Below are 12,884 nucleotides of genomic sequence, written 5' to 3' on the forward strand. Positions count from 1 at the left end.
TCTATTCTTAGAAATAATTTTTTCCAAAATAAAAAAATATATAATTATATTGTTATTTATTCATTTTATGAATTCAAAAGACTTTTTATAAAAAAAAACTTGTCGAAATAATTTTTTAAAAATAAACAATTAAAGAATTATAATTATTTAAAGTATTTTATAAAACATTAGTTCTAATATGCTGAATATTTTGTTTCCTGCCATTTATTCACATGTCACTTCATGAAATAATCTTTACTAATGGTTAAAATGACCCGAGTTTTTATTATTTTCACTAATTCAATGAATATCTTGAAAATTCTAAAAGAACATTCGTTCGTCAAAAGTATTCTTCCTGTTCGCGATTCCAAAACTAATATTCACCTGTTGATTCGTCGCATTTTTAGTGCGACTGTCAAAAAGTAGATGGCGGTTTTCGCACATGCGCAAGTTACTTTTGAATCGTCTAGTTCGGTGTTGTAATGTTTGCGCCGTAAATAAGTGTTATGTTCGGTTGTGTGCGTGTGTACGTAAAGTGTCCTTATAAATCTATGTGTGAAAAACTGCCTTATTGCCTTGGATTGAAGCCGTCCTATAAATACTAATTTTGTAAAGGAATTAAATATCAAAATGGCCAACGATCGTGAAAGAAAAGCTCAAGAACGAGAAAAGTTGAAGAATATAATCGATCAATGGAACGCTAACCGATTGGATATATTTTGGCTGTCGGAACCGAATGAGGTATGATGAATTTTTGTTCTTTTAAAAGGAACATTTAAGAAATACTTTTTTTGGGCATTAGCGATTTATTTTGTCATGATTAACACTATGAAAACTTAAATTGGAATCTCTTATTTACGTTTGTTCGATTCAAGATGGCGTAGTAGTAGCACACCCTCAAGGCTATTGCTACAGACAGGTAGAATAGGTGTGTTATTCGAAAGGCGCGTATAAAAAAAATAAAATAAAAGACAACGAATATATTTTATGATAAAATTATAAAATTATCGTTTTAATTATTAAAAAAGTCTATTTTTATTTTAGTAATAAAATTGTTGCATTTGAAATTTTAAAATTCCTGTGTATTTTTTTTCCAGTTTTGTTGTAATTATTGATCAAAAAGTTTTTATAAACTAATATCATGTAATAAGTGATAAATTAGTGTTGAATGTAATTGTCTTAGAATCAAAGTGTTTTAAAATAGATTTTTGTGAGGTAGAATTTTTTTGTTCTGACAGTTCAGAATATCTTGATTAAGGATATAATTCAATGTTGTATTATTTTACTACAGTCAAACACGTGCAACTTGTATTTGTTGATGACTTTCTTCTAGAAATATTTAAATTATCAGCTTTTTTTTATTGAATTTTTATAAATCTTTAATCCTAATGAAATGTAATATGTTCTATGTCAGCTTATCTGTACAATTTCGGCTACTCTTAGTTTTAACACCTTTAACTGATTTTAATTATTTAAGAATTACTGAAGAAGAATTCATGATTTGTTTTGAAATATTTTTTAAATTTTTTTATTTAGACCTTCGTCTAAGGGGTTCCTTTTGTTTTGGCCAGCTAATATTTGTAAATATTCAAATTCAATCATAATAATAATCAATGAAATAAATAAAATAAGGTTTTTCTAAAACTGAAATATCATTCAGTCACTTCGTAATTTCTTGCTAAAGGATCTTATGTTGATGAATATTTAAATCATTTATATTTATTTATACTTTAATATTTAAAGTCAGGATTACAGTTTTTCAATGTTGTACTTTACATGTATCAGAATTAAATATAATATTGCTTTCAATAATTTAATATCACCTCTAAATAAATTTAAAAAATAAATTAAATTTGTGTGTATGGCTGAAATAAAAAAAAAATGTAAGAAAATACTAGAGTTGTATTTTTTGAAAGATTTTTATTGCTGTTAATATAAATTTCTACTTTCGCATAAATTTTTTTAAACAGAGTTGTACAGTATATTTCAACAGTAATGAAAATGGGAAGAGATATATATCTTAATGTTGTCCTAGTTCAGAATCGATTAAAGTTTACATGTGGTCAATCATTGACTACATGAAAATAAATTTATGAAATTATGATATTAAAAAGTATCTGTTACACATTTGTTAAATATTCATTTTGTTTGAATGAATGATATGTCTTATGTTTTAAAAGGGAATTATTGGTTTTGAGTAGTTTGTGTAGTTTTTATTGTATAATTTGCTTATAGTATAGATAATTGCCTTCCTTATGAACTTTTAATAACAAATTACTACTGCATTTTTTTTTGTATAGATTGTGAAATATCATAAACTTATGCTCTTTGTTAACTTTTAAATATTTCTATTACCCATTGAATAAATTCTATCATTAATTGATTCGCATTCAGAACAGATTGAAACAATGTTGTATTTTATTTAAAGAATATACATCAGAATATTTGTTTTCATTAATTTAAAGTCATATAATTTTAAAAAGTAAATGTTTTTATTTAACTAATTATTTCCAAAATCAACCAAATAAGAAGGAATAATGTATATGTATATATACAATTCAGTAAAATTGCATAGTAATGGTAATTTATAGGAGTTGGACCTTATTTGTATTCCATATGGAACACGGCAGCTCTATTTTGGTCAATTCTGTAAAAATAATAGCAAAATTTACTACCATTTGTTCTATTCTTATTGATAAAAATAAAAATCTTAATGTTATTCAAAGATTAAATATGCCAATATTGTTTTTTAAATTTTGTCAAGAAAATTCAAATAAATGGAATTGAATTGAATTGAATTGTGACAAAAATAGACGAATTAATTTAAATGCAAACTGTAGAAGTTACATGATTATTAACAGAAGCAGTTTTTAAAATATTTTTTTATAGATATTCATTGAAATTTTGAAGCTTAATATGTAATATATATGTAAAAGTAATTTCCATTTAGAACTAATATATTAACTGAAGTATTGCATATTCATTATACAGTTGCTTATGTTTGCGAGTCAATTAAAAATGTCTGTAAATACAGTCTTAACAAAATTCGAATTTTACTGTTAAATTTTATCATCCTGTTAGCAGTTTTATCAGCAGGTATTTCTTATGATAGCTTGATTTTGTTAACAGAAAAATCTGAAATGCAAGTATTTTTTTATTTTTCTTTACACATTTAAATCCATACATTTTAGTGATGGAGGTGAAACTGAAAGTAAAAAGAAAATTTTATGATAAATTCAAATATGAGTGTATTAAATTTTCAAAATTTAATAGACTCGCACTCTTAATATTGTTGGAAACTTGTTTATGCCGCTTTTTTTTTTTGAAGACCAACCTAATGTAAAGAAATAAAAAGTAAATAATATCAAGTAATATAGTGTTTTGACTATAAATGGAATATATTATCGAAACAAGCCTTTTACTTTGCCTTTAATCTCTCTTTCCACTCCTAAGAAAGAACAAACTTTCTTTTCTGTTATAGGAATTAAAATAAAGCTACAAAAATTATTTTGTAATCTTTCTTACCTTTTTAAAGATAATGTTTTATGTATTCAATCATAGAATTTATAACTTGGTATAAATTTTTATCAGTTCTTTAAGGGCGACTCTTTCATTCAATATTTGCTCAAAATTTATTTAAAAGATTTTCTGAACATTTGTATGGAGCATAAAAAGCTTTGAACTTTACAAACAATACAGTAATTTAATTAAAAAATGTTATAAAACTTATAATTTTTTTAAAAATTTTTGAAGAGCATATTTATTTTAAATTATTCATTTTTTTTATATTATATACCAGAAGAAATTCACTGCAAAATATCATTCAGCCGTAGCTAACAACTTGTCTATTAAAAGTTTTCTGGCCCTTAGATTCTTCAATGTTATTTCAAAGGAATATAATAAAAAAAAAAGAAGCATGTATCTTGCTCTTTTATTTAAAAAGATTAAAATTCTTTATATATATTTATAATGGTTTAATAATAGTATACTTTAGAATATTTCTTTATATAGGAAAAATTTCTTCTAATTCTTTTTGCATTTCTTTTAATCTATCTTTTTCTTTTACCAATATATATACTACTTTTTCTAGTAATTTACTTGATTAAACGAAAGATTTAGCTTTTAACATTTTGTGACAATTTTTTGTTTCATTTTTCAAAAGTAAAATTCTTAAGTTTCGTAATAACTTTTTTTTTTTTTTTTTCAAATTGCTTATATGCTATACAAACTAGGATCTTTCATTAAGAGTAGAGTCTTTCGTAATTATGCTAATTAATGATTGAAGTATGACTCAAGAAATTCCTTTTTCTTCCCTGTTAAGGAGGTCATGACCTTTTTCAGATGTCTTGAGCAGTCTGCCTTTTCTCCTTTTTCTGGACTGAATTCTAATTCACTCAAGCTAGAGCAGTGTTTTAAAATGAATTAAATTCATACATGTTCTTTTTACTTGAAAGGTTTTATTTTTTTAGGCAGAATTTTCTTGCTTTAGACAGAACATGTCCTTTAATTTCGAATATTGTATTGCAAAGGAAGTTTTATTTTATTCCGAGAAGATTTTATTTTTGATTCTTTTTACTTGAAAGAACTTAAACAACTTTACTTAAACAATGATTATTAATATTTATGTGCCTATATTTGTGCTGCTTATTTTCCTTAAGGGCCTCTTCATAGTACTCGGTAGTTAAATATTATAGAACTGATTTTGGTGTCTGAAATGTATAGATCTAATATCAACAAAAATTCACTGTACATGCGAGTAAGGTGCTTATTAAATTTGTCATGGAATTGTTGCCTTATATTAATATGACATGGAGGTTTAAGGAGTAGGATATTAATTTTTGTTTAATTTAGATGCAATTAGCTTGTAGTATCAGGTGTAAAATACCTGTATCTGCATAAGGCTGCTAAAAGAACCCCATGACATTAAACAGTAAGATGAAATATATAATTTCATCTCATATAATTACCGTAAAAATGAAATTCTATTAAAATATATTGATTGATTTTAAATATACAATCAGATTTGAACCTATTTACAAGATGTAATGACACATTTTGCCAGTTTTTTTTGTGTTATCAACTTTGTTACTGATTATATTTTGAAAAATAAGATTCATAACATGATACTAAACAAATTTTGCAATGCATTTTAAAATTTATTTAGGGAAATAAATTATCTGAGGTAATGATTTTTTATTAATTCATTTTTTTATAAACTGCAAACAGCTGTGGAAATAGTGCAGTTAGTATTTAAAATTGAATGAATGATTTTTAGGAGGGGAAATTATTATTCATTTTGTTTTTTAGATGAAAGAAAATCATGATTTTCCAAGGAAAATGTGTTTTATAATATTTTCTTTCTTTATAGCCAATGCTTAGAAATTTGTCAAGTAATATTTTCTAAATTATACTCTGTGATTACATTCATTAGCATGTTATATTTTTTTACTAAATTGCTAAAGGAAGAATTTGGCCAGATTAAAGATTTTTATTATTTAAAAAAGATGTGCTAATAATATTTCCAGAATGTTTTAAAATTATTTTAGTTGTGTAGCTTTTTTAGATTGGCATACTATTTATAAATTGTGTGATATATGAAGCAAAAATCTTTCAAATATTTCAAACTGTTTGATGTAGAATATGCTCTAAGTAATTTTTTGAGTAAAGTTCTAATTAAAAAAAGACAGGTTTAAAAAGTTTTAATTAGGGTTTTATTTATTTTAAGTTTAAAAATTTTTTCTCAATTACCTCAAAGTATATGCTCATATATAACTTATTTTTGCATCACTTTAAAATTCATAAAAATTAGCCTTTTAGTGATATCAATATTCTCTGAATGATATTTTCTTTAATTTTATTAAATGTTTCAAAATTTATCATACCAAAACTGACGTGATATATCATTCCTTCGCTATTGAAATGGTAAGTCGTCTGTGGAGTTGTCTCTTGCAGTATAAGATTAAATTTAATTGAAGAAAATTTGGGAAATTTAATTGTGAAAAAAGATTTGCTTTTTTAGTTTTGTTTCAGATTAAGGGAAGTATCTATCCTTTTTTGCATTAATATAATTTTATGTGTATGTAAACTTGATTTAAAAACGACGATGAAAAAGGATAAAAAAAACAAAAACAGACGATCATTTGCGTGTTTCATAATGTTTTTTAACTTACTATTTTTATGCTACAATGTTTGAGACTAGAGGTCCCTCCTCTCCCCCCTTTTTTTACAAGATACTCAAGTCAAAAGTGTAAAAAAAATTCAAAAATTGCCTCCTTAGAAATTGGAGATATTAGCGTACGCCTCCAAAACCAGTCTTCACTTTCTTCTTAAGAGGTTTTGAAATAAAATCCATGAATAATTTCTAAGAGAAAAATCGACTTAAGCTACTTATTCGACTGAAAAATGAAGTAGAAAAAAAAAAATAATAAGGCCAAGTGACTGGGATTTATCGATGCACAGAGATGCATAAAAAAAGTGGTTAAAGTTGGCGTAGATTTATCAGGCGTAACCAAGATTGTAGCCGCTGTCTTCCCAACCACTCATGCATAACCATGTGTTTCTCTTCTCCGATTCGCCATAAAAGTGTCCCGTTGACATTTTATTGTAGGAGGTAATCCCCCTTATCAGTTTTGCAGGAGGGAAGGGAACCCAGGCATTTTTGTTTTTGTCACTTCGCATCCTCTTTCCAGCTTCTCAAAAATAAGAAGCCTTATTCTGGTCTCTCATGTGTGGTTGCTAGTGATACTTCACACTGGTAATTTGGTCTTGTGTACGATAGTAGAGGGTTTGAAACCGTATGAATTACAGTTTAAAGTGGGATCGGCCGTTCCTATCTCAGTTTCCACGCCATTAATTTATGCGGAACCGTATGTTTTGTGTGTTTTTAATTTTTTTTAACACGATATTGATCTTTTGCTGAAAGACTGTGATTTGGAAAGAAAGACGATCAGATTCGGGTTTAAAAAAATCTATTTGAAATAAATCGGCTGATTGATTTTTAAAATAAATGAATAACTGTTTTATGTTGTTGTCTAATTAAGAACGTAGTCGTTTTTAAATCTTTTCCATTAATTATTTGTGATATCAAACTTTTTTTCTGCTGCAGTAGTTTTTGGTCAAATTAGGACGATTTGTAAATAAAGTGACCAGACATTCTGCTCATTAGTCTTGACAATCCTAGTTTTTGATCCTTCCCTTTAAGATGACCTGAATAATTCTCCTTTTTATTATTATGCAGTTATATAATGTTCATATGCTTTTTTACATTTCTATATGCGAAGTACGCTGAGAGAACTATATTAGAGTATATTTCGCTGTTCGTACACGTAAGCATGATAACACGGAAAAAGCAACGATCTTAATAAATGAAAGTAGGCATGTGGCTTTATTAAAATCATTATAAATCTGGCTCGAATTTTCGATCATGTACATCCAAGGGTTCATATTATATGAGTGTTTAACTCAAAAACAAAAAGAAGTAAATAGATGAAATATAGTACGCGATCGTTGCTGCTTAAAATTTTGAGTCTTTTTCCTAAATGCTTACTTAATTTTCTACATCTAACTCTGAAATTATACAAACAAACAATATAAAAGATCGAAAGCAAATGCACCCCCGATTTATTCCAAGTTATCTTTTGAAGTTCCCCCTTCCCCGGATCTGTACTAGTGACATAATTTGGTTATTATCTTTCAGACATTTGCTGCCATTACTATAAATGCTTTCCTACTCATTATTTACATCTTCCAGTATCCAAAATATCTGAGGTTCAAATTCAGAAAACTGATTCCTTTATTTATTAATACATTTCTTAAGGTTTCAGTGTTTTGATCCACTGTAGTTACTGCCAGAATCCGTCTTCTAAAACATCTTTTGAAGTCTGTGTTCGGATGGCGAGTTCTTGGTTTCAAGACCGGCGGATCCCAGGTTCGAAGCTGATATACGAGAGTGTCAAGATACTGCTTAATACAAGAGTGTCAACGCAGATTCATTCTCGCCACTTTAACCACTCTTCAAAATTACCAGGACCGTCCTGTTGTTACCTTCGCGTTGCTTTAAAACGACATTAACCTCTGTTATTGAAATTAGTGGCACTTTTTAACATTATAATTCGAATTTCATTATGTAAGTTTATGCCCGGGTAATTATCAGTCGGAACACGTACTTTATACTTGGTCTCAACTCTTTTATCGTTATCAAAACTTTTCAATGAATTTTAATAAGTTTGTGTTAATATTTTTTCCTTTTTTTTTCTTCTGATTATAACATTATTTCACCTTCAGCTTAATATTCTTGTGTTAAGACCGCGATAACCTTCCGGTTATTCGGTATAGAGGTTGCAAACACACCAAACCCTTATTTAGTAACCACAACTACGTTTCATCTAATGACACTTCTTTGCATTGTCGTATAATAATAGAAGGTCCCGAAAAGGTTTATTTTCTTGTCGGATCAGATAACTGGTTTGATTCAATGTTTCTTCACCCGTAGCTATACAATCTGCTTATTGTCTTAGCTATTGGCGAACCAAAATGGCAGCGTTTCTTTTTCCCCGAAATATTCCGCCGGGTTGTTTACTTTAAACGGATATGCACGAACCTGAAGGATTTTGGTATTTGACGCCTGAACCGCCACACTTCAGCCTATTGGACAAGTTGCTTCTAGAGCCATGTGGAATTTTTCAGCGTATATTTATGTTTACGAGATCCTTTTCCTACGCTCACTTTCTGCCGTGGATCTCAAGAGCTATTCACTGTGAATGAAACACTTGAAACATTTAGCCGGCATAGAATGAATTTGGCACGTAGACGTAGGCCTTTATGGAAGATAAATCATTTTTTTGATGGTGATGTTAAAATGATAATAGGTTATTCAATTAGCACCAAGGTTGCCAGACCAGAATGAAAAAATAAAGTTAAAAAAAAAAGATAAAATAAAGTTTTGTAATACTGATTGAACCACAAGGTTTTATTTTATTATAAAAACGAATACCAATTCGCAGACATATTTAAAGAATAACGTATATATGAAAAATGTTTTATGATTATAAAATGCTTTATAATGAAATTAAATTACTGTTAATCTATATAAATAATACCCTTATGCGACTACCAGGGAACGCGTTTCTTAGCTATAAGATTTGGCTACAACTGTAGTTATTTTTTTTTTCCCTGATCAGAACACAAACGATTATTTAAAAATGTAAATAAATTCTTGTAGAATCATAGTTCAGTTTAGAATTATTCTTAAAAAACTTGCTTTGGAATACTAAAGCTGCCTTCTTTTAATAAATGAATCGGCTTCTTTTTTCTTTTTTTTTTAATTCATAATTTTTTTCGTTTTTCATCTCACCTGGTGATTTTTTTTTTTTTTTTGATCGTTTGAATTTATTCCGGTTTTTAAATGCATCCATGTATTTGTACTGACTGAAATGACAAAAACAAAGAAATCCATTTGTTAAAAATATTTTTGTGTATTATATTTTTAAATTGAATACTTTATAGTGAATAATAGTTTTATACTCTTTAAATAATAAAAAGAAACTGGTAGAAAAGAGTGTTAAAGTGTATAAAACAAATTCGTAGCTCATGACAAATTTAAAATTTCAAAAATGTTCTTTTCTTAATTTTTCTATTATTTATGGTAACAGTGTGCTTTCCAATTTATTTTTGTAAATTTCTTTGCAACCCCATTGTTTTTACAATTATAATGCCATCTGGCAGTTAATAAATACCATTGAGTTGAAGATTGTAATGTAAAATGTCCAATGCAAATAAATAAAACTCTGCGGAAATGATTTTTTCCAAACTTTCTCGAATAAAAATGTTATTCCAGAGAACGCCTCGCATGGCATTGGCTTACAGCAGTTACGAAATATTAACATTTGGCGTAAATTAGCATTTTACTTAATCTATTGTGTGATTCTCGCCGAGCTTTTCTTTGGTCATTAATTCCTGGCATATGGGTAATAGTATCTGAAAATCAAATTTGTGTTTTAGACGAGTTTTTGTGAACCGATTGGAACAAAGAATTGTCATAATATTGCAATTGTAGTCACAAAATCCCACACCAAATTCGATATATTTGAGTCATTGCGTTTTTGAATGACGGTGTCTGTATGGATCCGAAAATTCAAACCGACGGACAGTCAACCTGTAGTTGAATTTGGCTCAAAATTTGACAGGTGTCAGCACTATAGATATTAAATGTGTGTACCGAATTTTACTATCCTTTAGGTCCCTTTATTTTATAATTATCATGTTAACTTATATTTGAACAGCCGGACAAACGGATTTTATTCAAAATTTATCCAATTTTGAGCAAATCTTTTGTGTAAAAACTATATACCAAATTTCATCCTTCGAGCTCAGAGCGTTTTTGGACTATCGTTGTCACAGTTCTTTGTACTGCTTATGCGAAATTTTTTTTTTTTTTTTTTTTTTTTTTTTTTAAAGTGTGATTTATTTTTAAAATATAGTTTTTAAAATTTTGAATGTAAACAAAACGAACGTAAGGACATTTTTTTAAAAAAAATTTTTGGCCTATCATGCAAAATGGATAGCATACATAACATTTCATGTTTCGTTACTTTTTTTTTTATATTCAAATGATTGATGATCAATTGATGATCAAAATGATCATCAATAGTTAGAAGAATCGGGAACAGTTATAATTCGTTTTTCAGGATTTACCAGATGGTCCCAAATTTTCACTCCTGTCTGAGAGTAAAAAACTATTTCGACTTTAATATTATCCCGAATTTCAGTTTATTATATAAATAGTGATATCGGAATACTTTTATACTTTACTCACTTTTGATGCATTTTTTAAAAAGTTAGTTAAAAGAAGTGCAATTTTAAATTCTCATCTTTTCACTTAAAATATGTATAGATATCATGGATATGAATGAGTTCATCCTTTGTACAGGCTTTTATAAAATCACTTAGATTTAATTTTTCTGCAAGTTTGTGAGGAATCATCTATTTTTAATCTTGCAAAGAATAATTCTTCATGAATTGTCTCATGTGGATGAATCAATCCAAACAATATTATTAAAGCAAATCATACTGTTTTTTGTAATCTTAATCATGTCTTTTAAATTTTTGAAGCATTAATTATTTCCTTGTTCCTGCATACTTATTTTATTTTCTTGTAATTTGTCAATATTTGCTGGTTTGAAATGGAAGCTGGATTTTAGTTCTGAAAATCTAATCGAGTTATTTTCGTCTTTCTGGGTCATCATTTTGGTTTATTTTATTTTAGTGATGAATGTTTACTAATGAAATGTCAGTTTTTTGTGGTTTTCTTTAAATAACTTTTTTTTTTTTTGTCATTTGAGAAAGATTTATTGATAATGGCATATATATTTTTTATTTCTTTAAGATTAGCCTCGAATATGATACTTCAAGTCACGGAATGGTATTCCAAAAGCTTAAAAGATTTCTGCATCATATTTTCGTCTATTTTTTATTTGATTAATTTATTAGAAATTCATCATTAATTATTATTAATTTATTAGAAATTTATCATTAATTATTATTAATTTATTAGAAATTTATTTTTTAGTTAGAAATTAATTTTACTTCTCTCTCTCTCTCTTTCTTGCAATTCTATAAAACTGGATCTTTGGGTATCTGAACCATTCCCCCCCCCCATCACTATGGCCGTACAATCCACATATCCGTTATATTCAACCCTGTTGTTTAATTTGATTGGCTTATTATATTGAATTCTATAATGGCTGTTTTGACATTCCATGTAACATTAGGGATTCTAATTAAAAGTTTAGGGATGTTAAAGCCATGTTCAAAAAACTTTGGACGACTTTAATTTCTTTTCTGAATGGGGAAAACACGCACGCACGTACGCACGCGCACTGTTTCGAAACGATTTAAAGAAATAAAATTCAATTTGATATTTTAAGTAATGTATTCTCTTGGCGTCATCATTCTTTCAAATATAATTTGATCAATAATAAGTAGGCAGTCTAAAATTTTAATTAATAGTAATTTTTTGTAAGCTCAGATAACTCATGTGAGACTTAATAGCATTAATCAAAAAGGCAAAGATAAAATGCATTTTTTAAAAAGTTGGATTAGGCAGCAAATAATTTTTTCTATCTCCCATGTATTTCTTTTTGTTTATATTCTTAAGCAAATTTTTTGGACAAATTTAATGTTAAAATTTTCGAAATCTTATATTACGAAATAATTAATACAAAAGTACTATATATTTACATAATCGATACAATTTCTATTTTCCTTACGCCATTTTTCCGTGTAATTTCCCATATTAAGGAATTAAAAAAAATAAGCGAAAGTCCTCCCATTAAGTTGTTAAGATTTTTCAGACGTCATATCCCATTTCACTCTTTTTTACTTACTCACGGATTGACGTCACTTTTTCATCCGAGTGTAACTATCGCTTCCCCGCCTTCTCTCTCTCCTCAGCATTTGAAGTGGGTGGTTAAAAAGAAGATATCCCATAAGAGACGCTCTCCTCCCCTTCTCCCCTTTATTTTCTTTATCAGTTTTTTTTTTCTCCTCTTTTTCCCTTCTCTTGCTGTGAAGTGGGTGCCGCTTTCCTTTTACGATCATATGTTTAAAAAAAAATCTGGAAAATGCACGAACCGAATTCCCTCTCCTGCCCCCCCCCCTTGTTGTTCTAGTCTCGAAGTTTTTTCGTGTATTCAGAATAGTTTCGATTTCGTCAAGTGGTCACTTCATTCTTGATGCCATTCATCCCCTGCTGTTTGCTGCCACTTCGTAAAGTAAAAGAACTCGATTGTTTGTCAGATTTTCAAGCAATAAAAGGAAATGAACTTTCTTTTCAGTAACGAGAGTCCGTGTATTGACTTCTTTGTTTGCCAGTGCATTCTGCAGAATGTGACGAAGGAGTTTTATAG

General features: G+C 28.1%; 1 protein-coding gene across 2 annotated transcripts in view; it reads left to right on the plus strand.

The window, feature by feature from the left end:
- Positions 1 to 454: 454 nt before the first annotated feature.
- The window catches only part of LOC129974933 (afadin-like), a 110,165-nt gene continuing 97,735 nt past the window's right edge, over positions 455 to 12,884 (plus strand). For both annotated transcript variants that reach the window (XM_056087735.1, XM_056087736.1), the window contains exon 1: positions 455 to 720. In XM_056087735.1, the coding sequence (XP_055943710.1) occupies positions 610 to 720 (111 nt within the window). In that variant the 5' untranslated portion in view covers positions 455 to 609. The remainder of the gene's footprint in view (positions 721 to 12,884) is intronic.

The sequence above is a fragment of the Argiope bruennichi genome, chromosome 7 (genome assembly GCF_947563725.1).
Source record: "Argiope bruennichi chromosome 7, qqArgBrue1.1, whole genome shotgun sequence".
Taxonomy (NCBI): domain Eukaryota; kingdom Metazoa; phylum Arthropoda; class Arachnida; order Araneae; family Araneidae; genus Argiope; species Argiope bruennichi.